The sequence below is a fragment of the Ammospiza caudacuta genome, chromosome 9 (genome assembly GCF_027887145.1).
Source record: "Ammospiza caudacuta isolate bAmmCau1 chromosome 9, bAmmCau1.pri, whole genome shotgun sequence".
Lineage (NCBI taxonomy): Eukaryota > Metazoa > Chordata > Aves > Passeriformes > Passerellidae > Ammospiza > Ammospiza caudacuta.
In genome coordinates, this window is record NC_080601.1 from 38,600,469 (window position 1) to 38,627,087 (window position 26,619).

A 26,619-nucleotide genomic window follows, 5' to 3' on the forward strand; every position below is an offset into this window, starting at 1 on the left:
AGCTAAACCAGCTGCCCAACACATCCCAGCTTTCTACAGCAGCAGCATGAGGAAAGCAGCAGAGCACTCCACAGAGCTGGAACCCCCAGCAGCTCCCACAGCCATGTCAGACCCTTCAGCCCCAAAGAGCAAGTGAGAGGGAACAGCCAGTGCTGCCCTGCAGCTCCACCTCAGCTGCCATCCCAGCCAGAGGTGCTGCCTTTACAGGTGACACTGACCATGGAGAGGATGGGATGCTGGAAGGCACAATTCTAGCTCAGCTGGGAATCTGACTGTCACACCAAAACCAGACTTTTTGCTTCCCTTGCTATCAAACATCATGCATCTTATTACAGGGATAATAAACACACAGCACACATAATTAATCATAGGGTCCCAGACTGAACTGGGCTGGAAGCTCACCTTGCCATGGCAGGGACACCTCCCACTGTCCCATGTGCTCCCAGCCCCAGTGTCCAGCCTGGCCTTGGGCACTGCCAGGGATCCAGGGGCAGCCACAGCAACAATTCCCAGTTCCCAATATCCCATCCATCCCTGCCCTCTGGCACTGGGAGCCATTCCCTGTGTGCTGTCTCTCCATGCCTTGTTCCCGTCCGTCTCCAGCTTCTCCTGGAGCCTCTTTAAGCACTGGAAGGTGCTTTAAGGTCTCCCTGGAGCTTCTCTTCCCAAGGCTTAACATCCCTAACTTTCCCAGCCTTTTGTAAATTACTATAATTACTCTTATTATTCATTGTTTATTAATACGCTGATAATTCTCCAGCTAGTCCTGCCTGCACAGCAGCTGCCATCCAACCCAAAGCCACCCCAGAAGGACAATCCATCCAGCAGTCCATGCAGCTCCACCCCAGCAGGGCCCTCACCTTGCGCAGCAGCGCGACCATTTCCTTGGACCAGGCTGAGGAGTACTGCACGCTGACGGTGCTGAAGAGCTGCACCAGAGACTCCACGGGGTTGTTGGAGTGGATGTCGTACGGCCTCTGGGGACAAGAGCACAGGGGTGAGGCGCGCCCTGTCCCTCTGGGCCAGCCAGAGCACACATGGAGGGCCGGGACGGCCGGAGCCCTACCCAGCCCCGCAGCAGCTCGTAGGCCATGATGCCCAGCGACCACCAGTCCACCTCGAAGGAATAGCCCGTCCCGCCGCTCAGGAAGGAGTGGAAAATCTCTGGGGCTGAGCAGAAAGGCACAACACACAACAGGTTATTCATTGTTCTCTACTCCAGTAGCTCATGTCAGTCAGTGCACAGCGCTTAGGGTGATCTTCCTGCACGGCTGCCCCAGGGCAGGCTGTGTGAGGCAGGGGAGCAGCAGCTGTGTGCCTGCCCTCACTGGGAACTGGGATGGCAGCCACCTGCAGGGACAGCCCTCCCAGCACAGGACAGCACAGCCATGGGCCCCAGCAGACACCGAGTGCAAGGCTGGAGCCAGAGAGGGATGGGGAGCGCAGGAGGAGGAGGCTGGATGGGATGAGGAGGGCAGGGCAGGATGGAGGGGACTGGACAGGATGGACAGAGGGCAGGCCAGGACAGGACAGGATGGGATGGGGTGACATGCCAGCCCCGATGCCTTCTCATTGGGAGTTCCCCTTCTCAGACAATTGGGCTCTGCTGAAGCACTTGGACACGAGCACCAATGTCCTAAATTAACTGGAGGGCCCTGGCTGGGGCAGCGTGTGCTGAGCACACAGAACATGACACAGGCACCAGGGCAGTGATTGTCTCTTACCCATGTATGGCTTTGTCCCAGCCAATGCTGTCGCTCTTTCCCCGTCCCTAATGATGGTTGCAATATTAAAATCTGTTAAATGGGCATGACCTTAAATAAAGACACATTTTAAGAAGGAATTAATGGCAGTGCAGTGTCAATGCAGAGTCAGAACACATTTGTTTCATCAGCTTCTGCCCTCAGACATAGTAGCACAGACACGGGCAGGTCAGGGTCAGATCCCATGGATCCCAAAGGTTTCCCAGGATTTGGGCTGGCCAGTGATTGAAGGGTAGGCAGCTTTGGGTTTTGATTTTGAATCAGACTTGGAGCTAGCCAGCAACCCCCAGCAGCTTCAGCACTGGCCAAATTGCTCTGGCCAGAAGCTACAGGAGTGAAAAAGACACCAGGGAAACACAACACTATCACAGAACCACAGAATGCTTGGGTTGGAAAGGACTAAAAGATCATCTTGTTCCAAGCTCCTGCCATGGAGCTTCCACTAGACATGGGTGCTCCAAGCCACCGAAACCACTGAACTGCAGTGACTCCAAATTCCCAGGGCTGAAGTTGGGCTGACCACAGATCACTGGACAGGCCAGTTGGGTGACCCCCCCACATTAAAAAGCACAGGGATGTTCAGGCAAACATGATCCAGTAAAAGCAGAGCAGCTTTTCCCACACTTTCCGCAGGTAGAAAGATATCCAGTACCCGGGACAGAATCTGTCCTTGGAATGAATGAGGGAGCAAACAAAGAAGAGCAGAGTGATCCTACCTTGTTCATCGAGGAGGATGTTGTCTGGTTTCACATCTCTGGGAAAAGAAGGAAGGTTACAGCAGATGGAATCTCAGTCAGACCAGGGATGAGACTTAATGACAAAAATCCTGCAATTGTCTATCAAAAGTTAGGAACAAATTAAACAAAAATATTCTAAAATAAGGCAAGCCCCTTTATGATGGACTAGAAATAAGCATTTCCTGGGCAACTTGGTGAAAAACTGGAAGGATTAGACTTGTTTAGGAAGGAAAGAAATTCCCAAGGAAAAGGAATAACAATACTGGGGATATTTGTGTGAGGCCCTGGATGGCTTTAACACCTGCCCTGAAATGTTCAGTGCCCAGTGAAGCATCAGACTCCCTCTGGGTGGTGGAGGCAGGACCAGCCAAGGGGGATCCAGGAGCAGCACCATGAGCCACCCTGGCCAGCAGGGTGGGTGCAGCAGGCCCAGCAGGGCTGTGGAGTTACCTGTGGATGATGTGCTGGCTCCGCAGGTAGTCCAGGGCCAGCGCCATCTCACAGATGTACAGTTTGACTGTCTCCTCAGTGAACTGCACGTTCTGCTGCAGGTGGTAGCGCAGGTCACCTCCCAGGAGCAGGTCCACCACCATGAACATGTCCTCCTCATCCTGGAAGGAATACCTGCAGCACAGGGGAGTGGCTGAGCCTCCCAGGGCTCACAAACCCAGCCAGGCTTTTCTCCTCTCCTCATCACACAGCTCCAGGGAGAACTGCACATGGCCCCACCAAGGGCACAGAATCCCAGAATCGTTTGTGCTGGAAAAGCTCTTTCAGACCTTCGATGCCAACCATTTCCAGCCCTGCCAAGGCCACCACTGCCCACGTCCCCAGCTGCCACAAGCACATGGCTTTTAAATCCCTCCAGGGGATTTAGAAGCCACAGGGACTCCGCCACTGCCCCAGGCAGCTGTGCCAGAGCTGGGCAGCCCTTTCGGATAGAAAATTTTCCTTTACATCCACCCTGAGCCTGCCCTGGCCCAGCCTGAGGCCGTTCCCTCTGCTCCTGTCCCTGTTCCCTGGGGCACAGCCCGACCCCTGGGCTGTGCCCTCCTGGCAGGAGCTGTGCAGAGCCACAAGGGCCCCTGAGCCTCCTTTGCTCCAGGTGAGCCCCTGCCCAGCTCCCTCAGCCCCTCCTGGGGCTCCAGCCCCTTCCCAGCTCTGTTCCCTGCCCTGGACCTGCTCCAGCCCCTCAAGGTCCTTGCAGAGCTGGGCCCAAAACTGAAGATGTAGCTTTGCTGCTTGCACCTTCACAATCAAGTAGCCCGGCTCAAGATGCTTGCTTGTTTTTTTAAATCAATTCCTACACTAAGCAATGTTTCCCTGAAAGAGATGAGTATCCCAGGTGATGTCCCCCTGCTCACCCCGTCACTGTCCCTGAGCAGCTGTGCCATGTCAGCCCACCAGCACAGAGCTCAGGCTCTGCCAGCCAGACACTTCAGGGAAACTTCACATTTTTCAACTGCAAACAATCTCATGAAACCTACTTAAAATATCTCAGCCCATCTTAAAGATGAATTGGAAAACACAACTGCTAATTTAACCAGATAAATCAGGAAAAGAGATTTATATTTACTGTGGAGTAAACCGCCTCTCTAAATCTGCCGTGGGTCCCACAGGAGACTGACAGCAGTGGGGATACACCAAACAACGCTCATTGTTATATTTGGTGACTGCACTTCCAAGGAAAGAGTATGTGGGATTGTATAATACTTATGAATCACTCACTTCTGCTCCCATCTTAAATGTAGGTTTATTCTAAAACTATGAGACTAAAGGGTTCACTACGAGAACAAATTCTTTCCAGAATTTCATTGCTTGTCGGGAAAAACATTTGCAATTTCTAAGAAACGGAAGAATATCAATATTAACTCAATTGGCTGTTCTGGAGCAATGGGTCAACAAAACAAATGTGCCACATCACCCACTCCCATCACTTTGGGTATAAAACTTCCTCAGTTTTTAGAAGTCTCCCCCTCCCCACCAGGCTGGCTCACATGCAGCACTGCAGGAGGGGAGGGGACCCTTCACTGGGCAGGAAGGCTGAGAAAGGACAGATCACTGGAGCAGGGGGTCCCAAGGCCTCTGCCTAGGGCTCACCCCAAACTAACCAACGACACTGGGATACAATGCTCTGCTTTCTAAAACTGTAAATTAGTTTTTCCTGCAAAATTTGATAATGATGTGTCTGAGCTCCAAAGGAATGTGTTTGATTTGGCCAGTGAGTGCGATGCAAAGCGCGCCAAGGGATGCTGGTGGGCTGAGGGGTTGATGTGGTTGTAGGGCAGATGAGACAGACTGCAGCCTTTGGCACTGCCTAGACAGGATACTTTTCCTAGGCATTGCCAACTCAAGCTATTTGTTAGATTTCAACCTGATTTTAAGAATGCTTTTTAAAACTAGCTGTTGCTCAGTAATGAGGATATTTCTGCCAGTGCACACAGAGTGAAGTCATTATTGAGCAACTTGAAATGCCAGTATTTGTAGTGATCTGCTGCTGAAAAAGTTATGAGAGCCCCTGGGATTATCGGGTGTGCGGCTCTGCGAGGCTGGGGAGGGGATGGGGAGGGAGCTGCTCACCAGAGATTGACCAGGAACACGTGCTCGATCTCCTGCAGGATCTCCAGCTCTCGGAACACGTTGCGCACCTCATCTCTCTCAATGCACTGCTGCTTGTTCATGTACTTCATGGCGTACATCTTCTCTGTGTCCCTCTTCTGCACGATGCACACCTGGGCACGGAGGAGAAAACAGTCAGGAGCACGTCCCACATCCACATCTGCTGCTCTGGGAGCTGAGAGCACTCTGCTCAGCACCTCACCCCCCACACATCCCTGATCCCTAGGCGGGCACTTGTACCTACGGACAGCAGCATGCCTGCTCTCGGTGTTGTGCCCACCTGGGGAGTGTGTGGGCTCTGCTCCAGCCCACTGCCCATCGGACACTGCAGCTGCCTCCAGGGCATGATGGCTGGTCCGGAGAGCTTTCCAAAGGGACAGCGCTTCCAACAACTGTGTGGGAGCTGTGCCCGGATGGAACACCTTTGGGCTCACTGTGCCCGGATGGAAAGCAGCAACAGACAGCCACAGGGTTCCGTGCCAGCCTCGCTGCCCCGCTGCTCACACAGCACTGCTCTGCAGGGCAGCTCTCACCTGCCCGCACATCACTGGGCTCCCAAAGGGGACAACAATCCCTTCGGGCAGCAGAAAGTGACCGAAATGCAAAGTGGTTACAACAACAAAGACCTGGTCTGGAGGGATACCCAGGTCTGTCCTTGAGCCCTGCTCTGCTGTAGGCACAGAGCCCCTGGGCCAGCATGGAGCCCCTGGGCTTGCACCGAGCCCTCGGTCCTGTCCCCAGAGTCCCTGGGCTGGCACAGAACCCTCGGGCTGACATGGAGCCCCTGGGCTGGCACTGAGCCCCAAGCCCCCGGGCTGGCACCCAGCCCCCTGGTTGACATGGAGCCCCCGGGCTGGCACCAAGCCCCCAAGCCTGTGCCCAGAGTCCCCAGGCTGACATGGAGCCCTCGGGCTGGCACCGAGCCCCCGGGCTGGCACCGAGCCCCCGGGCCTGTCCCCGGAGCCCCCAGGCTGGCACTGAGCCCCAAGCCCCTGGGGTTGACATGGAGCCCCCAGACTGGCACCGAGCCCCTGGGCTGACATGGAGCCCCCGGGTCTGTCCCTGGAGCTCCGGGCTGACACAGAACCCCCGGGCTGACATGGAGCCTCCAGGCTGGCACCGAGCCCCCGGGCTGACATGGAGCCTCCGGGTCTGTCCCCGGATCTCCGGGCTGACACAGAACCCCCGGGCTGACATGGAGCCCCCAGGCTGGCACCAAGCCCCCGGGCTGGCACAGAACCCCCAGGCTGACATGGAGCCCCCGGGTCTGTCCCCGGAGCCCCGAGCTGGCACAGAACCCCCGGGCTGACATGGAGCCCCTGGGCTGGCACCGAGTCTTAAGCCCCCAGGCTGGCACCGAGCCCCAAGCCCTCCGGCTGGCACCGAGCCCCCAGGCTGACATGGAGCCCCCAGGCCTGTCCCCGGAGCCCCCGGGCTGGCACGGAGCCCCGAGCCCCTGGGCTGGCCCTGCCGCCCCCCTCAGCTCTGCTAATGACACCTTCATTACCAAGGTGACTGCTTTCCCAAGAGCTAATTAGCTATCACGGTAACTCTTTAAATTACTAATGGCATGTCTACATCTGCTATAATTATGCCTGCTCTCTGTTAATTATCAGCCCTGGCGGTAATTAGGATGAGCTGGATACGCTCCCTGGGCAGCTCGGCCAGGGTGAGCAGGCAGAGAGCGGGTCCTGCTCACGCTGAGTGGAACACGGAAAGGGAATTTCTGTGGGTGGCAGGGAACCGAGACAGGTGGGAGCTGCAAACGCTCCGTGCCTCTACACGGTGCCACTAATAACCATGTGCAAGTGCTAATGGTGCTCGGTATAATATCATCAAGGACACGCTGCCGCCAGGAGGTGACAAAATAATGGGTGGTTATCGTTAGCCTGATATACCCCCTAATTAGTGATGCACAGGAATTACCGCGATTATTTTCCGCTGTCGTTACAACTGCGGTGAGAGCTGGAAATCAGCTGTTGCCATCACTCTCTGCACACCTCAGAGCTCACGACAAGGGCACCTCGTGGGCAGAGCGACCTGAGCTGCTTCCCTGCGTCTGGACCCCTCCGGTGCCCATGGGCGAGCAGAGCCCTTCAACTCCAGCTGCCACAGACTGTTCCAGATACAAAACATAAGGGAAAACCTTCTTCATGCAAACTTAATAATAATAATAAACGACCTACCACATGCACACCACCAGCAGGATCCAGCCCCTGCCTAGAGCAAGCTGAATTGGTTGTACGTTCAATAAACCAGGCAAAAATATATTTTATATATTCTTTGAGCAGCAAAGCCCTAACAATTTTCTTTAAAACATGGTCATTGCTGTAGAACTGCTCTGGAAACAACCCAGTCCTCTGGGTAACAGCCATCAAGGCGCTGAGCAACATTCTCCCCTGATGTCAGCTTATTCCACATTACTGCTGGAAGCTCATTAATTTCTAGGTCCTTTATTTTTTAGGTTGTGACTTGCTGTACCTTAATGAGTATTACATGTTATTCTGATGTCATTTGTCTCGTTTCTCCACAGTGAAAATGGGAGCCCAGCATAATAAATGAGAAAATGATGAAAACTTCATGTACTCTGTAATTATGATAAACAGTTTTCTGCAATGGAACAGCATCACCTCCACTCAGAGCAGCACCAGTTCCGGGCACTCTGGGAATGTTTGTTCTCTGATTTCTGCGAGAAAAGTGGATGTCAGTGGAGAGGCTGCCCTGCAGCTGAGCCCGTGGCATGAGCGGGGGCTGCTCTGTGCCCGTGGACAGCTGGGCAGGGCAGAATGAGCCCCATGGACAGCTGGGCAGGGCAGAATGAGCCCCATGGACAGCTGGGCACGGCACAGAGAGCCCCATGGACAGCTGGGCAGGGCACAGAGAGCCCCAGGGCACATGGGCAGCTGGGCAGGGCTCAGTGAGCCCCATGGACAGCTGGGCAGGGCAGAATGAGCCCCATGGACAGCTGGGCAGGGCACAGAGAGCCCCATGGCCCATGGACAGCTGGGCAGGGCAGAATGAGCCCCATGGACAGCTGGGCACGGCACAGAGAGCCCCATGGACAGCTGGGCAGGGCACAGTGAGCCCCAGGGCACATGGGCAGCTGGGCAGGGCACAGAGAGCCCCATGGACAGCTGGGCAGGGCACAGAGAGCCCCAGGGCACATGGGCAGCTGGGCAGGGCTCAGTGAGCCCCATGGACAGCTGGGCAGGGCAGAATGAGCCCCATGGACAGCTGGGCAGGGCACAGAGAGCCCCATGGCCCATGGACAGCTGGGCAGGGCAGAATGAGCCCCATGGACAGCTGGGCAGGGCACAGAGAGCCCCATGGCCCATGGACAGCTGGGCAGGGCAGAATGAGCCCCATGGACAGCTGGGCACGGCACAGAGAGCCCCATGGACAGCTGGGCAGGGCACAGTGAGCCCCAGGGCACATGGGCAGCTGGGCAGGGCACAGAGAGCCCCATGGACAGCTGGGCAGGGCACAGAGAGCCCCAGGGCACATGGGCAGCTGGGCAGGGCACAGACAGCCCCATGGACAGCTGGGCAGGGCAGAATGCGCTCCATGGCCCAGGGACAGCTGGGCAGTGATGCTGTGTCTGCAGCACAGCCACCACCAGGTACTGATCACATCACACCGCTCTTGGTCGGGGTCTCACTCGGGTCAAACCAACACCAGGAGCAGTGCTGGTGCTGCCTGGCTGGGCTCAGCCACTCGGTGCCCCTGCCACAGGCAGCGACCATTCCTAAAGTGCCCCTGCTTACAGACATGCATCGGTGTGTTTGTGTCCCCCAAAATGGCAGTGACACAAAACGTATCTTTTTCTTTTTGTGCTTCTCTATTCATGCATCAGTTCCTGGGGAAGGAATAAACATCTATTTGGTCTCAAGTCAAGAGTGCGTTTTTTAAATTAATCCATTTTCAGGCAAGTCTACAATGCAGAGCAAGGCAAGAAGCAGAAATGACTGTGTCCTCGTTCTGCACGTTGCAGCCACACAAAGGCAGTGTTTGGTGGTTAAATACAGCCATTAGGAGAACGAGTGGAACGGAGCCAGCCCTGCGAGGCAGAAGGCAGGCAGCAGCTGGGAGCGGATTGCTCAAGACACGGCACATAAAAGCTTTCCCAGAGCCCCAGATACCCGGGCATGTGTGCAGCTGCCCATGCCGCAGGGACGGCTGGAGCCCCCAGCCACGACTGCAGCCAGGACAGGGACAGGCGACACCTCCCGGCCCCCTTCACCGCCGGGCTGAGACAGTGACAATATCTGTGCTGCCACAGTGACAACACCTGTGCTATCCCAGTGACAACACCTGTGCTATCCCAGTGACATCACCTGTGCTATCCCAGTGACAATACCTGTGCTATCCCAGTGACAATACCTGTGCTGCCACAGTGACATCACCTGTGCTATCCCAGCGACATCACCTGTGCTATCCCAGTGACAACACCTGTGCTGTCCCAGTGACAACACCTGTGCTGTCACAGTGACAATACCTGTGCTGCTATAGTGACAATAACTGTTATCCCAGTGACAATACCTGTGCTGTCACAGTGACAATACCTGTGCTATCCCAGTGACATCACCTGTGTTATCCCAGTGGCATCACCTGTGCTATCCCAGTGACATCACCTGTGCTATCCCAGTGGCATCACCTGTGTTATCCCAGTGACAACACCTGTGCTGCTATAGTGACATCACCTGTGCTATCCCAGTGACAACACCTGTGCTATCCCAGTGACATCACCTGTGCTATCCCAGTGACATCACCTGTGCTATCCCAGTGGCATCACCTGTGTTATCCCAGTCACCACACTTGTGCTATCCCAGTGGCATCACCTGTGTTATCCCAGTGACAATATCTGTGCTATCCCAGTGACAACACCTGTGCTGCCACAGTGACATCACCTGTGCTATCCCAGTGGCATCACCTGTGTTATCCCAGTGACAATATCTGTGCTATCCCAGTGACAACACCTGTGCTGCCACAGTGACATCACCTGTGCTATCCCAGTGACAACCTCTGTGCTATCCCAGTGACAACACCTGTGTTATCCCAGTGACAATACCTGTGCTATCCCAGTGATAACACCTGTGCTATCCCAGTGACAATATCTGTGCTGTCACAGTGACATCACCTGAACTGTCACAGAGACAACACCTGAACAATCACAGTGACAATACCTATGCCATCACAGTGACAACACCTGTGCTGTCACCCCAGCTGGCAGCTCTGCTGAATCCCTACCCTTCCCAGCCTGGCACACTGCCTCCAGCAGGCTCTGCCTTTTCTTTAGAAATCCAATAACTTCTTGCCCTGCTGATTCTGAAGGAATTCATCGGGCTGAAATCCCCTCTCAGATGAGAGGTCACCTAATCATTTGACCACATGTCCTGACTTAGCCTTGCTATGCAGGGACAGCAGAGTGTTCCTGGGCTCAGACAAAGCCATTCTGGGCAGGATCCATGCAGCTGGTAAACAGTGGGGATGGCTCTCCATGGGGTGCACAAAGACCTTTTTTCCTCCTGCATTTGCAGAAGTGACACAAAGTGAAGGCACTCGTGGCCCCTGAGGGACGTCACCGTCACGGCTGGTGACAAACCCACAGCTGACTCAGGGATCTGTCTTTGGGTCTGAACTGGGAGCACTGGGTCTCCTTGAACTTCTGCTCCTTTGGCTTCTGCCTCTGTAAGACGAGAGCGATGCCCTGTAATCCTCCCACACACGGACACTGTTGACTGCAGCTGAGCCACGGGGACATTTCAGCGTACAACCTGGATTTCACTCTTGTTTTCAGAGCAGAGGCAAGGCTCAGAGTCAGCCAACACTACACACCTACATCAAACACCTTAATCTCCCCCAGTTCTGAACTGCAGCCACTGCTCTAGTTTATAAAAATGCTTCTTTGCAGTGGTTGCACCTTGCCCACATATATTGATTTCTCCTCCAGCTTCTGCTGGGTGTTTATCCCTCCCTGTTTTCCCCAGTATCCACAGAACTGCCATTTACCAGAAAGACTGAAAATTGAAATGAGGAGCATTAACATGAAATTGCCCATGGCACCCAGAAGCATCAGCAGGCTCTGGGACTGCGTGGGGAGAGAAGTCTCTGCTGTGGGGGCAGCGCAGCAGCAGCCTCGGGGTGCTGGGGACAACGGGAGATTTGTAGCCTCTGGAAGAAATGAGTCTTTCATCCTGAAGGACCAGAAGCAGTGAGAAGGCACTTAGCACGATGTAGAAACAGCTCAAGCTTTTCTGACAACTGATTTCATTTTGAGCACTAAATTTTACTTTGGAGACAAACTGCAAGGGCAAGGATAAGCTGGACAATTGTGTTCACTGGTTTTCTGAGCTTGTTGAGCAAAGAGTAAAGCAGGTGAGAAGGGCTTTATTGCACCTGTGCACTGCTGAAAGGATAACCTCAATACTGACTTCTAACAAGTTCATCTCCTTTAGCCAAGCTCTCTTGAATGGCTCAGCTCTTACACCAAGCCATTATTCACTTTTCCCAGGGTTTTCATCCTTTAGAAAGTGGCTGGAGGGAGATCCGTGTCACCCAGCATCCCCAGGTCCCCTCTGCCTTGCTCTTGTAACAAGAATTGCAGGCAGAATCTTGCCAATTAGGTATTTAAAAAAAAATAAAAATGAAACTCTCAACTGCTATCAGGAAAGCTGCAAACAGGGATCACTGTTCTGGGCATGGCCACAGCTGCACAGGACACAGAACTACTTCCCCTGGCATTCAAATGCATCTTTGTATCTATATTGTATTATGATGGTGCTGTTGGCAATTAAAATACAACTCTTCCCTGGTAATTAGCATCTGTGTAATACTGGTAATCAAAAACTTCATAACAATTTGTTCTACAATCGTCACAAATATCAATATAAAATCAGCTAATCCAATTATTTTCTAGGCATAGCCAAGAGAACAAAGCCTACAGCTGTCTCTCAGGTGTATCTGCAGTGACACAATTGAGTGGCAGGGATTCACCCAGCACACGAGCCATGGGCACAGCTGGATGAAGCTGCTGGAAGCATCTCCCACAGGCACCCCAGGAGCAGCTCCCTGCAGGCCCAGAAGGGGCAGGCAGTCCCTCAGGGATGCTGCTGGTCCCTCAAAGGGGCTCCCCCTCCACAATGCTGACCCAGAGCTTGGTGCCATGAGCACCAAGAGAGATGCAAACACGGATGGATACCAGCACCTGCAGCCCCTCTGCATCCCCTCAGGGCTGTCCTGGGAGGGAGCTCTGGGCACAGGAATCCTTTCACACCCACCCTTAGCGGGCAAGGGGCCCAGTAATACCCAAGGGACTGTGGCACCACGTCCTGGCCCGGGGCTGCAGCTGCACACAACCTGCCCGTGACAGCGACACTCGCCCCACGCTCAGCGGGGACACGGAGCACAGGTAACTGTGTGACCCTGAATAAAAACTGACTCTGAATCAATCCAAACCCTCCACTGCTTCACTGCAGAGCTTACTGAAGCAGCACTCTGTCCTGGAGCAGCTCTGCCAGCAGTGTCCCTGGCAGTGTTCTCTCAGCCATTGTCTCCAGCACACAGAGACCCGTCTGCAGGAGCAGGACATCTGCTGCCATCCCCATCGCCCCATGTGCCAGTGACCCAGCCCAGGGGACACCAACATGACAGGGCTGCTGCCTGTGACAACAGCACCCCTCAGTCTTTCCCTCCAGCTCCCAGAAGGGTTGGGATGGAAGGACCCCAAATCCCCCCAGTGCCACCCCTGCCATGGCAGGGACACCTCCCACTGTCCCAGGGTGTCCCAGTGTCCAGCCTGGCCCTGGGCACTGCCAGGGATCCAGGGGCAGCCACAGCTGCTCTGGGCACCTGTGCCAGGGCTGCCCACCCTGCCAGGGAACAATTCCCAATTCCCAATATCCCATCCAGCCCTGCCAGGGAACAATTCCCAATTCCCAATATCCCACCCAGCCCTGCCAGGGAACAATTCCCAATTCCCAATATCCCATCTGAACCTCTAAAGTTGCAGTGGTAGCCAAACAAGAGGGACCCTCAGGGGCCATGCTCTAAGTACAAGGTTATCAGCTTGACAAATCTGCCTTCACATCTTTAAGTGCTGATTTTGTTTCCATTTCCAGACACCTTGCCACATTTCACTCCTTAAGATATTTTTCATGGAGCCTTACAACTTTAGTTTTTCCCTGTTGAAAAGCTGTGCTTTTCCACAGGATTGATGGACTCATCTGTCAGAACACCATAAATCATTAAAATCTCTTTTATGCAGCACTGCTGTTCGCTGCAGCCAAGTTGTAACAGCAGCTGATGAAACTTTTATTCACAGCAAGCCTGTTGGTGTTTCCAGGTCGTGTCAACACTTCCATAAAAAATCTCTTTCTCAGCTGCTTATGCTAGAGCCAAAAAAGTCTTCTGACCCAAAATAACACCTGCTGTTCCCAACAGCCCTTCAGTGTGCCGTGTATCAGAGGATCACAGACTCCCAGACTGGCCTGGGTTGGAAGGGACCTTTAAGACCATCCAGTTCCAGCTCCCTGCCACGGCAGGGACCCCTTCCACTGTCCCAGGCTGCTCCAAGCCCTGTCCAAACTGGGCTTGGATGTTTCCAAGGCTCCAGGGGCAGCCACAGCTGCTCTGGGCAATCTCAGTGCCTTCAATCTTGAGTGCTAAGGATGTGTTTCGGTGCTTCTGAGCCTCCCTGGGGCTCAGCAGACCCCTGTGGATCTGTGTCCCCTCTGGGTGTGCCCACACTCTGTGCAGGCAAAGGAAACCACATGTGCAGGTGCAGCTGGAGTGGCTCAAAACACGGGAAAAGCTAAGCATGTCCATGGTTTTGTTGGTTTTTTTTTTTTCCAGAATGAGCCTTATTCTGTTTCACTCACACAAATGGGACAGCCAGCACACTGAAACTATGTCAGGGAAAGCTCTCCTCATTGGCACCCTGCAAATGGGGCTGAGGCATCTATCAGGGAACCTTTCCTCATTTCCCTGCAAGGAATCATGGAACGGGGCTGCAGAATGGCATCTACAGGGTCTGAGTCCTGACTTAATGCCATTTGAGGTGGTTCAGAGCAAGCATTTCCCTTTAATGTCACGCTGAGAAAATAAGGTCCCATCAGACATTAAGCAGATGTTTCTGTAATTGAGTTTGGATATGGGGGATTATTTGACTTGAAGCTCCAAAACACGTGTAGATTTCTCTTCCTCAGGAGAGACACTAATCCAAATAAACAAGGAGAAACTGCAGAAGTGACAGCAGAGAGCCCTAAAGAACAAAAAGGAAAGAGAAGTGGTTTTCCTTGCTTTTACTTGTCCTGTTTCTCCACCTCTCCCCCTGCACACCAGCTGAGCCCCATCACCAGCAGACACCCCAAACCTGGCATCTTCCCTCAGGGCTCAAACACAAATGCAGACATTTGGGATGCCCCTCTGGCCACAGCCCTGAGCACATCTCTGGTGGGGCACGGGGTGATTTGCTGACCTCCAGGCCATGGAGCAGCTCCTGAAGGGCACAGGGACCATGCTGGCACCATGAGGGACGAGCACAGCCCAGGAGATGTGTTCTGGAGCTGTCACACTGCCTACAGAAAGGCTGTCAGGCATCCACATTATGTCTGGCTTTAATCACATGCTCAGAGATCTCTGCTGGGCTTTTCTTTCTCAATAATTAAAGTAGAATGATGAAAACTCAGACCAACCTGCAGAGATCCCTGAAGACACTGTGACCCATCTTTCTGCCTTTTGGGTGGATCCAAACCTGGATCCAGCATTTCCTCCAGCTCAGCAGCACTCCATAGATTTATATGAGCACCTGGACCCCTGTGCACAGCCACAGCTAACGAGCACTGTCTGAATAAATCGTGCAATGTTTTCCTGTGGGCGACATACATTTTGAGTTATGTCTAGTATTTGGAGCCATCCCTCCTTATGGCCATGACTACATTCCGTGATAGGCTGGTTAAAGAGGCAAAATGATTTGTTTTAGCTACATATTTGACAGATATTGGAAACAGAAAGAAATCTAATTACTTCCAATGAAGATTGGAGGGCCTTATTTAATCTGTGAACGTAAATTGATGTTGAAGTTCCCTGACCCCAAGGCAAGAACACTGGCTGTGCTATTTTGAAAAGCCTCATCACTCATCCTGACCCAGCCCTGATGGGCACTGGCACTGAGACCCAAGTGGCCCCAATGTCCTCGTTTGTTTGTGCTGCTGCCACAACACGCCCCCAGGCACCAAACTTCCCTTCTGTGCTGAAGGAAACAAACACAGGTCTTTCTTTTCAGCCAAGAAAGGAGGGGATACTCGTGTTTCACAGTGTTTCACAGTGCAAAACCCTCAGGAGGAATCAGTGCCACTTGCAGCCAAACGCTTGATTTTCCCTTGGCAGAAACTTGCTCCGTTGAGCTGGTGTTTAGCACCAGGCTGCACAAAGGGATCAGCTGAAAGGGCAGCTGTGGAGGCTGCGCAGGTGGAGATCCCTGCCAGAGTGAGGGCACAGGGCTGGGGTGAGCCTGGCCACGAAACCCCTGCCCCTCCCGGCTGCTCCCCTTCCCCTGCACTGCAGCCGCCCACCAGCCGAACCCCAGCAGGCGCTGCCTTGCCCCGAGGAGCCTGCGCAAACCTCATGAGCCTTTCTGTCACACCCACCAAACAGCACTCCACTGCCTCAAGCTACCAAGACAAAGAAATGCGCTTTATATTCCTCCATGTTCCCAAGGATAGGACTCCTCTGCCCAGGAACACCCTGCAAATGTCAGAATCTCAGAACCACAGGATGCCTTGGGTTGGCAGGGATCCTAAATCGCACCCAGTGCCACCCTGCCATGGCAGGGACACCTCCCACTGTCCCAGGTGCTCCAACCTGGCCTTGGGCACTGCCAGGGATCCAGGGGCAGCCACAGCTGCTCTGGACAACAACCTTACCCTGACAAGCCCAAAGACAGCAGCAGGGGCTAAAATCGAGTTCCAGAGCAGAGCAGAGCTGATCTGAGAGCCTGAGCATGCAGCAGCCCCCCAGAGCCCTGCATGGGCACACAGGGGGCACCATCCCACCATGGGTGAGGGCTGCCTCCTGGCAAACGGCGCTGCTCCACCTGGGCTGGTGCTGGGTAATCCTCACTGTGGTTTGGTTTCACTGCACAACTTGCTGTACATGAACAGATAAGTATTGCATACTGCACGGCCCTTTGTTGAGAGGAATTTTTAGCACTTACTTTTAAAAACAATTTTTAGATCAAAAGTAATAATATGGCACAACAATCTTACTGCAACTCCTTGAGAAAACGACAGGAACAGAAGGAATCTCGATGAATTTTGGACATAAATAGTAAGTAAACGGGAGGTGAGGGTGGAAAGCAGAGACACAAAAGGCTTCTGTTCAATAAATATGGTTTCCTTCCATGCTCTTCTTTCTTTGAAAATTCTCATGGACTTACACTCCAAAGGGAGGTAGAATCCCTGACCATACAGATAAATTATAGTCTATCCCAAATGTGACAGGTCAGTAAGAAGAAAAAAGTATTAAGAAAAAATAAGAAAAGCCAATTTGCAATTGTCAAAGTGATCCTCTACTTACAGTTTCATTTCAGAGAACAAAATGGCCAGTTGGTACAAAAATGGAAAGCACTAAATTTAGAATTTGTCAGCATTTTCAATCCTGATATTTTAATTTTATGGAACTATTGAAACAGACATGATTTTGCTGTGCACATTGCATAAATAACAATGTCCAGGCCTTTTCAGCAGGTGAGTCTTGCTGGGTTGCACCTGAGGGCCCCTCACCCCAGGCTTGGCAACAGCACCACGGATGGACAGAGCAGGGGGAAGGAACCCAGACCCACCAAAAACCACAGCCCAGTACCCATGCTGCTCCCAAAGCTGTCTGTGTTTCCTGGCTGTGCTCTCAGGAGCCCTTTGCAGTGACAGTCTGAGCAGGCTGACCCTTTGGGGCCCATCTGCAGTGCCCCGTTCCTGGGCTGGCAGTGGCGTTGAGCACACAGAACATGACACAGACAGAAAGAGCAGGTGCCACGGGGCTTTCTGTCCCTGTCCCTGTCCCTGTCCCCTCAGCATGGGCAGGGAAGGCAGCGTGGAGCAGCCCCAGGCACAAGGAGGGCTCTGGTTTTGCAGAGCAGGGCTCTCCAGGCCCCGTTCCTGGTCTGGCAGTGGTGTTGAGCACACAGACACATCACACAGACAGAAACAGCAGGTGCCACAGGGGTTTCTGTCCCTGTCCCTCCCTCGGTGTGGGCAGGGAAGGCAGCATGGAGCAGCCCCAGGCACAAGGAGGGCTCTGGTTTTGCAGAGCAGGGCTCTCCAGGCCACGGGCAGCACCTGTCCCACTCCCAAACACGGCCCCACAACCCCTGAGCCCACACCTGGACCCTGGGGGCTCTGTGCAAGGGACCCCTCAGCTGGAGGGGACACCCACCCCTCCACATCACCTTTCTGATCCCCCTCCACAGGTCTACCCCACAACAGCCCTTCCCACATCCCCTTCTCGCCCTTCTCCACAGTCCAACACCGTTCATTGGGGAAACAAGGCAAATGGCACCTCAGAAGACAGGAACAGAGGGGATTCCAAAGGAGAAGGGCTGTAAGGAAGACTGGGAGGGGTAGAAGCACCTGGTGTGCTCCTCCCTAGGAAGGAACGTGCCTGGCAGGCCTGGCCCACACCAAGGCCCTGTCCCCTGGCACTGCCGCTGGCTCCGGGTGCCCAGCGCAGGCCGCGGTCCCTCAGCCTCAGCAAAATCATGTCAAATCCCCCAACACAACACTGTTACTATTGTGAATTGTGCACCAGTTGCATCAGTTTCTGCTTCTATTTTTCATGCTCCATCTTTAATTCATTGCTGAGACGCAGGAAATCCCAGCGGCCTTGTAGTGGCTTGTGGGCAGCTCTGCCTTCACCACAGAGAAACCAGAGCAGAACTGTATCTGGCCTTTTGGAGCTGTGTCCATACAGCTCCCACGAGACTCAGACCAGTTTCTGAGCAGCGCGCGGACACTTCAATAAGAATTCATGAACTTTAGACCCACAAGAAGAAACAGATCCTGTGAAGAAGCGGACGAAGGCTCCTTCCACAGACACCATTGCCCAGAGTAACAACAGGGTACACCCATAATGCTCTGGACAAACCCAGGCAGTATTTCCTTAATAAACTCTATTTGCTGTATCATGCTGCTGTACCCATAATTTCATAGGAACCGAGGACACTGCTCCCTATCATTTTTGACATTAAGTGGTTTGTAATTGGATTGTCCAACCATGAGCATTAACACAACATCCCAAGCTCACAAGCTGCAGCTTCTAAGGACCTGTAGATGACCTCGATGTCCAACACAGCTTCAATTTTATTGTTGTCAAAAGCTGCATCTGACGCTGGAACCTTCCATCTCTCAGCTCCATTTATGAGCTGGTGGGGGTGTGGGCTATGATGGCTTGTCAGAACAAAAACAAGATCCAAATGCTGGCCACATTTCAGCCTCTGAGAAATTTGTAATTATCATTAGTGACAAAGGATGGGGTTTTTACTTTAAAAGTAAGAGGTTTTCATGTTGGCCATGTGAGAGCTGCAGTCTGGTGTGGCCGTGTGAGCCCTGCTGAGGGCAGGAGGAGCCTCTGCCAGCGGCACACAGGGGAACGGGAGGTTCTCCTGAGGGCAGCCCTAACAGAACTACCATCACATTTCCAATCGTTAATCTGATCAATACCAAAACATTCTGCTCGCTGTCCTTTCAGGTGGGTGAATGTTTACAGAATTCTCTGATGCACTTAGGCTATAGAAGTCCCATGGAATAACAGAATTTTTTCAGCTGAGTTAAAAAAAGCCCTCCAAGACTGAGATCCAGTATTTGACCAAACACCACCCTGCCAACCAGAGCAGAGCACAGAGTGCCACATGCTGTCATTCCTCAAACACCAGCAGGCAGGGGTGGGCAATGCACCACCTCCCTGAGTAGCCAATTCCAACGTTTCTCCAAAGCCAGGTCACCCTGACCCAGCTCCATCCTCCCCTGCTTCCTCCGCAGCTCCTCCTCCTCCTGTAAGGCCTGTAACTCTGTCCTTTACCCTTCTTCAAGGCTGGCCCTGCTGACAAAGGGTCAGGGCTGGATTCAGGCACATCTGTCACTCAACAGGCAGCATATGCTGATCCATGAAAAGGTTTCCTTAATCAAAGACCTCAGAATGAGATCTCTTTGGGTTCAGGAGGGGAGGGGGAGCAGGGAGGTGTGGGTGGATTTTGTTGCAGAACCTAATGCTGAAAAACTCTCACGTAAGAGGCAGAAAGAGCTTGAGCAGCCAGCTGCTGTCGAGGCTCGGTGCACACACAGGAGTCCACAGAAAGCACTGCTGCTGGCACCAGGCACAGCGAGCTCTGTCCCTGTGGCCCAGCTGTGGGCACACTCCTGCTCCCAGCCTGAGCAGAGCCCGTGCAGCCAGCAGGCATCAACAGGGCACTGACCCCCTGTGCCACAGGCCAGCCCCTTGGGGACATCAGCCACCTCCTCCCCACCTGCCCCGAGCCACTGCCACACTCCAGCACCCACTGCCAGCAGTGCCAGCCCCGGGGAGAGCTGGGGGGGCCCAGGGCCATCAGTGCGAGTTGGGTCAGGGACCAGGCTGCTGCCCTCTGCTCTCTTACACCTCTTTCCTGCCCACAGGCCCCTGGCTGCTGGAGTGAGGGTCCATCCCTCCTCCCAACCCACAGCAGCGTGACTCACCCACAGGGAATGATGGGGGCTCAAATAACCCCAGGCAGCTTCTAATGCAAACGTTAATAAGGCACCGGGTGTACAATAATAACAAAGGTGGGCAGCTTGTTTGATAAATCATGGTCTTTTGAAGTCTGACCTTTCAGAAACCCCCCCAAACAGGTCCCCAGTGGGGAATTGCAGGAAAATGCCCAGCCCCTTCCAGCTGAGCTCACTGCTCACCCAGTCACTGCAGACCCTTCAGTGGCATTCCCACTCTGTAATTTTCCTGCTGCTGCCCCCACAGCCTGAGATCCAGACAGTGAGGAGGTGCTGGACCCCACCACCCCTGCGCCTTTCATGCTCTGCCATTCTCTCCCGTGGCTTTTACCAATGACACACTCACAGCTTAGCAACATCCAGGAAAGAAGAAAAATCCCTAGGTACTACTGGGGACACGGTGTCAGAGGGAGGATCCCCCTGTGGGTGCTCTGTGCTTTCTCACCCCCTGCTCCTGGTCACTGTCCCCAGCCCAGGCTGGGGTGCAATGGTGGAGCACGCTGTGGAATCAGAGAATCCCACAAAAATGGAATATCCTGCCTGGTCACTGTCCCCAGCCCAGGCAGCTGCTCCTGTGCTGGGTGCAATGGTGGAGCATGCTGTGGAATCAGAGAATCCCACAAAAATGGAATATCCTGAGCTGGAAAAGACCCACAAGGAGTCCAGCTCGTGTCCCTGCACAGACCCCCCAACAATCCCACCCTGACATCCCTGGCAGCGCTGCCCAAAGGCTCCTGGAGCTCTGGCAGCCTCAGGGCTGTGCCCATTCCCTGGGCAGCCTGGGCAGTGCCAGCAGCTCTGGGGATGAACCTGTCCCTAGTGTTAATGTCCTTCACATCACTCCTGCTGCAGGCCCCATCTCCTGCATCCTGCAGGACTCCCTGGGCAGCCTCGGGGCCGGGCAGGATGGGCCCTGAGCAGCACGGGATGGCCCCACAGCAGCAGCTCTGCAGCACCCCAGCACCCACAGACACCCCTCAGGCTGTGCCCTCTCCATCACCTGGCTGCCCTTTGACAAAGCCAAGGCAGCCCTGGCTCCAGAGCCTGCCAATGACATGGTGTGGGATCAAGTGACAGGAGCAGTGTCCAGCAGGGACAGCCTCTGTCCAGCCCTGGAGTGGCTCCAGCAAACCCTCAGCCTCAGGTGAGATCAAGGACAAGAAAGGAAAAATCAAGGGCAAAAAATATGTGTGGCAGCTAAATACCAAGGGATTAAGTTTCCAGCCTTTCTTTAGGGAGAAAAATCCAACATTTATAAAGCTGGAAAAAAAGAAAATGGATCAAGCCAGTGTTGATGTCAAAGAGGGATTCAGTTGAGAATAGACTTGAAGGGAATTTTATTTATGGTGCAGCTACTGGGTGGGCATCTGTGACCTTTAGAAAATGGATTAAAGCCTTTCTATACCCAGCTCCAGGCTGTGTGAATTATTAAAGCAACAAAATCATGAAGTTGCAGCACTCGTACAAAGAAACCCAGACACAGCCAGCCCTCGCTGGGAGGGTCAGGGGAGCTGGGCACAGGGACCAGGGCCCCAGCTCCTCTGGAGCAAATGAAAGCCAGGCCCCCACAGGCTCCCACCCCAGCATACTGGTTCCCTCTGGAAGATTCCATTTCCTGCTGCTGCCCATTCCAGCCCCAGCCCTGGTTTAATCCCCTCTTTCCAACGGCACACAAAGGCACAAATCCATGCTGAAAAACTTCAGACGTGTTCTTATTTCTTCTCAGCAGTGAAGTGTAAATAATGAATTCCCACAGCCCCATCCAGCTCCTTATCCCTTGGAAAAGGCAGCTGGGGCTGCAGAACCACGGGGGAAGCCACGTGGGAGGAGGAGGGCAGGAGCAAACAGCCCCAGCTGCCTCACGGGGACTGAAGCCACAAGAGCCCAACTAAACCAGGCAGAGCTCCTGGTCCTGCAATGCCACCCCTGCCCTGGGACATCTCTGGTCTCATGCTGGCTCTCGAGAAGCACAATGAACCTCAGAGCATATTTCCCATGAAAACAGGGCCACAAACTGCACCCCATTCCAGAAACCCCCTCCTGGCTGCTGCTCCTTGGGAAATGGCATCAGAGCAGCCAAAACCTGGGCAACTGCTGCTGCTGCTGCTTGGAAAGGAGCCTGTGCTGCAGGAGGAACACTATGCTGATATTAAATCACTGAAAATCAAATAATATCACCTCTACTATGTGTGGAAAATATTCCACACTTGCTAATTGGTGCAAACATGGAATTGAACCTGACCTTCATTTGATTAACTGTATCTTAAAGCTGATTAAACCCATCTCTAGGAAACAGAAATTGGCCATTTATTGCAGATATGCCAGAACCACAGCTCTGGGGCTCTCAGGCTCTTCAAAAGGGATTTCTGAGCTCCTTTTCCCTTCCTTTCCTCCAGTTTCCACACTGAGGATGTCACCATCTGTCCTGAGAGATGGACAAAGTGACTGTGGAAGGAAATGCTGTGCCCAAGGCCAGCCCAGGCACTGGCCCCAGGTCCTGTCACCATGGGATCACATAGTGCCACAGCTCCCTCAGGTCACCCACACACCCAGGGTCTGCTTGCACACTGGTTCCTAAATATCTTCCTGAACGTGGCCAGAGAGTGGTTTAATCAGGCAAACCAAGTCACTCCTAAACTTTTAGTAACACTTGCCAGGTAGGTAGTTTTATGTTTTCTGTCATTAAACGTGAGTTGTAAATGACTTGGTAAACGCAAATGCTTTTCTCAGTGTCAGAGGAAATTCAGCATATTGACAAAGTCATCCAGAAAGATGACAGATGAATCATGTCAGCATTTTGTTGAAAGTGTGTGTACAGTTCTGCTGCCTGATAGACTGCTCTGTGCTAGACTTAACCTTCCTGCAACACAGAGCACAGAGCGAGCAGCTGCAGGGAGCAGCCGAAGGGAGCAGCTCTCTGCAGAGCCAAGGCACTCCTGTCCTGGGACAAGAACTGGTTTTTCTCTGTTTCATATTCTGAGCAGAATTAATTTTCCAGGTGCTGCTCCTTAACAGAATAAAACCTCCTTGTCTGGAAAGTTTATATGTGAAGTATGAATCTTCTCCTATTGGCTCGAAACAAGCTGCTCGTTTTCACTGAGGTTTGGAGTTAGTGTTTGGTCTTTGATTGTGAGCTGAAGACACAAGAACTTGAGTGTTCCTGTTCTCACCAGGAGTGTCTGGGGAGACTTTCTTCTGCTGTTTGCCTTATCCTCACAGCACAAGGGCTGAGCTGGTATTTAATCATTCACCATCATTCAACAGAAGCCCAGCAATGTGACAGAGCTTTGCTGCACGCTTTCCCCTCTCCTTGCTCGAGGGATGTGGCTGCAAAGAGGGGTGAGTGTTTCAAACCACCCCCTCAAACCATCACAGTGACTTGCACACGGCTGGCAATCCATTTCCATTACCCCAGAAGTCCCAGGCAGACTCTCATGGAAGCCCAGCAGGAATTCACGTGGGTGGGCTGTGCCAGAGCAGGGTAATGGATCTCCTGGTGTTCATCAGGGAGCTGAGGCTGTATGGGAACATCTTCTCTAGAAACAAGCACTGATGGCAGCACTGGGACCGAGTGTCCCCTGTCCTGCCTCTCAGAACAGCAGGACCCTCCCCGTACAGACCACGGCTGATTTTGTGCTGCCACTGTTTACACAGCACCAAAACTGCTTAATACACATCAAGTATTCAAAAAGAGATTTTGGTGATTGATAAATATTTGGGTTCTTCTGACCAAACAGGTCTCAGATCTCCTGGGAAAGTTCTGCTTTTGCGAAGTTTCCATCTTCCAGCCATCCAATCATCCAAGTATCCAAGGTCAGGCTGCTCCCCAGGCCATGGCCCAGTGGAACAAGACCTCATCAGGCTGTACCACAGAGGGAGAAGGCAAAGGACAGTGTGGGTCATCTCCAGAGCCAGATCTGCATGTTCTCCCCATCGTGGCATCAGCTTTTATCAAAGTGTGATGGGAGAAACCAGCCAAGATGACCTGACCAGAGGGTTTGCCCCACCACTCAGCTGTCCTGTTAATGTCCCAGGGCATGGGGACACCTGTGCCACCCACTGAGCTGGGCTGGGCCCTTCCACAGCTCTGACACTGCACGTTTCACACTACTTCCATGGCCATGTCTGCCCCCAAAGCCCCAGGGCTGGCACACAGCCCCACCCACACACAAGTCACAGGGCAGGTGACACAGCTGAGCCAGCAGTGTTGGGCTCAGCGCTGGCACTGCCGCTCCCAGCTCGCACCCACCACACACAGGCGGGTGAGGCTGCACAGGGGGCACCCATGCTGCTGGCTGGCAGCAGAGCACGGGGACAGGAGCACTGCAGAGCTCCCAGTGCAGCTCTGGGCTCGTGTGACATCCCACGGGCACCGCGCTGGCACTGCCAGGCAGGGCAAACGCCAGAGCCACCTGCACGGGGACAGAGGGCCAGCCAGAGGAACAGGGAATGGAAAGGACTGACACTGGGAAACCAACAGTAACCGACTCCAGAGATACACAGCTTTTTGATCATCACCTCCCACATCCTCCCACATGCTTGGCAAGAAAAGCCAGTTAAAAATAAACAACAAAACCTCTTCAGCATAACTGATTTCTGATTGGGAAAACAGCCCAGAACTTCACAGAACCCTCCTGACCCGTGTGCCAGCTCAGTCAAGCATCAAGGACAACTTCCAGCACCTTCCCGCCTCACTGCCCCGCCACAACCCAGACATCCCCACTGAAAACATAGAGAATGCTTGCTGTAAAATGGCCACAATTGTGCTGGTAACTTACAACACATCTGTTGCACCAAGGTGCCAAGAATTACAGCAAAGCCAAATGGCAACGAGGTATTTTCCTGAACAATTTTTCCTGCGTTGACTGAGCAGCCATCATAAAAAATACAAAAATAGCCAATTTCGGCCCCGTTACTGTTCCAATAAACCACAAGTACATAACAGCAGATACCTGATAAACCATGCAAGACTCAGAGCTCCAGCCTACCTTGCCAAAGCTTCCCTTCCCAATGGCCCGGAGAATCTGGAAGTGGTCAAAGTTCACTACAAGGTAAAGAAAAAAGAATTTACATTTGTAAATGCTTTACAACAAATAAGCTTGCATTTTAAAGAAGGCAGGGAGACAACTACAGAGCGTTGGTCAGGCTTTTATTAAAAGTTTTCCTCTGGGGAAGCTGCAGGACAGCAGCTGCTTTCCTTTCAAGTCTCTTCACGAGCTGGCAGAGGGTTGCATGAGGTTACTAAATAGTGGTTTAGCACCAAGTAAAATACAGCTTTAACCTGTGTGGATCTGGGGGAGCTTCACAGAGCTCAGGGGCAAACTGAGAGTGTGGCTGAGTGGCGAGCATGGTGAGACCCTGCCCACGCTGTGCCCTGGCACTGCCCACAGCCCCACTGCCCTCACTCCACAGACACTGACTACTGCCCCACAAACACTGCCCATTGCCCCACAAACACTGCCCCTGCCCCACAAACACTGCCCCAGCCCCACAAACACTGCCCCTGCCCCACAAACACTGCCCCCTGCCCCACAAACACTGCCCATTGCCCCACAAACACTGCCCCTGCCCCACAAACACTGCCCACTGCCTCTGCCCATTGCCCCACAAACACTGCCCACTGCCCCACAAACACTGCCCACTGCCCCACAAACACTGCCCCAGCCCCACAAACACTGCCCACTGCCCCACAAACACTGCCCCTGCCCCACAAACACTGCCCACTGCCCCACAAACACTGCCCACTGCCCCACAAACACTGCCCCAGCCCCACAAACACTGCCCCTGCCCCACAAACACTGCCCATTGCCCCACAAACACTGCCCCTGCCCCACAAACACTGCCCCTGCCCCACAAACACTGCCCCCTGCCCCACAAACACTGCCCATTGCCCCACAAACACTGCCCCTGCCCCACAAACACTGCCCCCTGCCCCACAAACACTGCCCATTGCCCCACAAACACTGCCCATTGCCCCACAAACACTGCCCACTGCCCCACAAACACTGCCCATTGCCCCACAAACACTGCCCACTGCCCCACAAACACTGCCCACTGCCCCACAAACACTGCCCCTGCCCCACAAACACTGCCCACTGCCCCACAAACACTGCCCCTGCCCCACAAACACTGCCCCAGCCCCACAAACACTGCCCATTGCCCCACAAACACTGCCCCTGCCCCACAAACACTGCCCATTGCCCCACAAACACTGCCCATTGCCCCACAAACACTGCCCACTGCCCCACAAACACTGCCCCTGCCCCACAAACACTGCCCATTGCCCCACAAACACTGCCCCAGCCCCACAAACACTGCCCCACAAACACTGCCCACTGCCCCACAAACACTGCCCACTGCCTCTGCCCATTGCCCCACAAACACTGCCCATTGCCCCACAAACACTGCCCCTGCCCCACAAACACTGCCCACTGCCTCTGCCCATTGCCCCACAAACACTGCCCACTGCCCCACAAACACTGCCCATTGCCCCACAAACACTGCCGTGCCCCCTGTGCTCAGCCAGCGCTGGCTGTGCTGCAGTTGCTGCTGCCAAAGGGCAGCATTAGAGGACAGGGCCAGCCCTCCTCTCCCTTCACGTGCACACCCATCTGGAAGACATCCATGGCTTTTTCCAGAGCCAGCGTGAGGAGCAATGACAAGAGATGATCGTGCAGCTGTAACACTCAGCCACTGACTCCATCAGCTGCTGCTGAAACAAAATTATTTTTATACCAAAGCACTGCT

The 26,619-nt window shown here is 53.6% G+C and overlaps 1 protein-coding gene across 1 annotated transcript in view; it reads right to left on the reverse strand.

Moving 5' to 3' along the window:
- STK32C (serine/threonine kinase 32C) overlaps window positions 1-26,619 on the reverse strand; it is a 70,246-nt gene that overhangs the window by 5,696 nt on the left and 37,931 nt on the right. The window contains exons 2-8 of the mRNA XM_058810445.1: window positions 24,861-24,916; window positions 5,081-5,232; window positions 2,951-3,124; window positions 2,480-2,517; window positions 1,725-1,814; window positions 1,067-1,170; window positions 861-977 (exon numbers count right to left, since the gene is read on the reverse strand). Coding sequence (XP_058666428.1) covers window positions 861-977; window positions 1,067-1,170; window positions 1,725-1,814; window positions 2,480-2,517; window positions 2,951-3,124; window positions 5,081-5,232; window positions 24,861-24,916 — 731 coding nt within the window. The remainder of the gene's footprint in view (window positions 1-860; window positions 978-1,066; window positions 1,171-1,724; window positions 1,815-2,479; window positions 2,518-2,950; window positions 3,125-5,080; window positions 5,233-24,860; window positions 24,917-26,619) is intronic.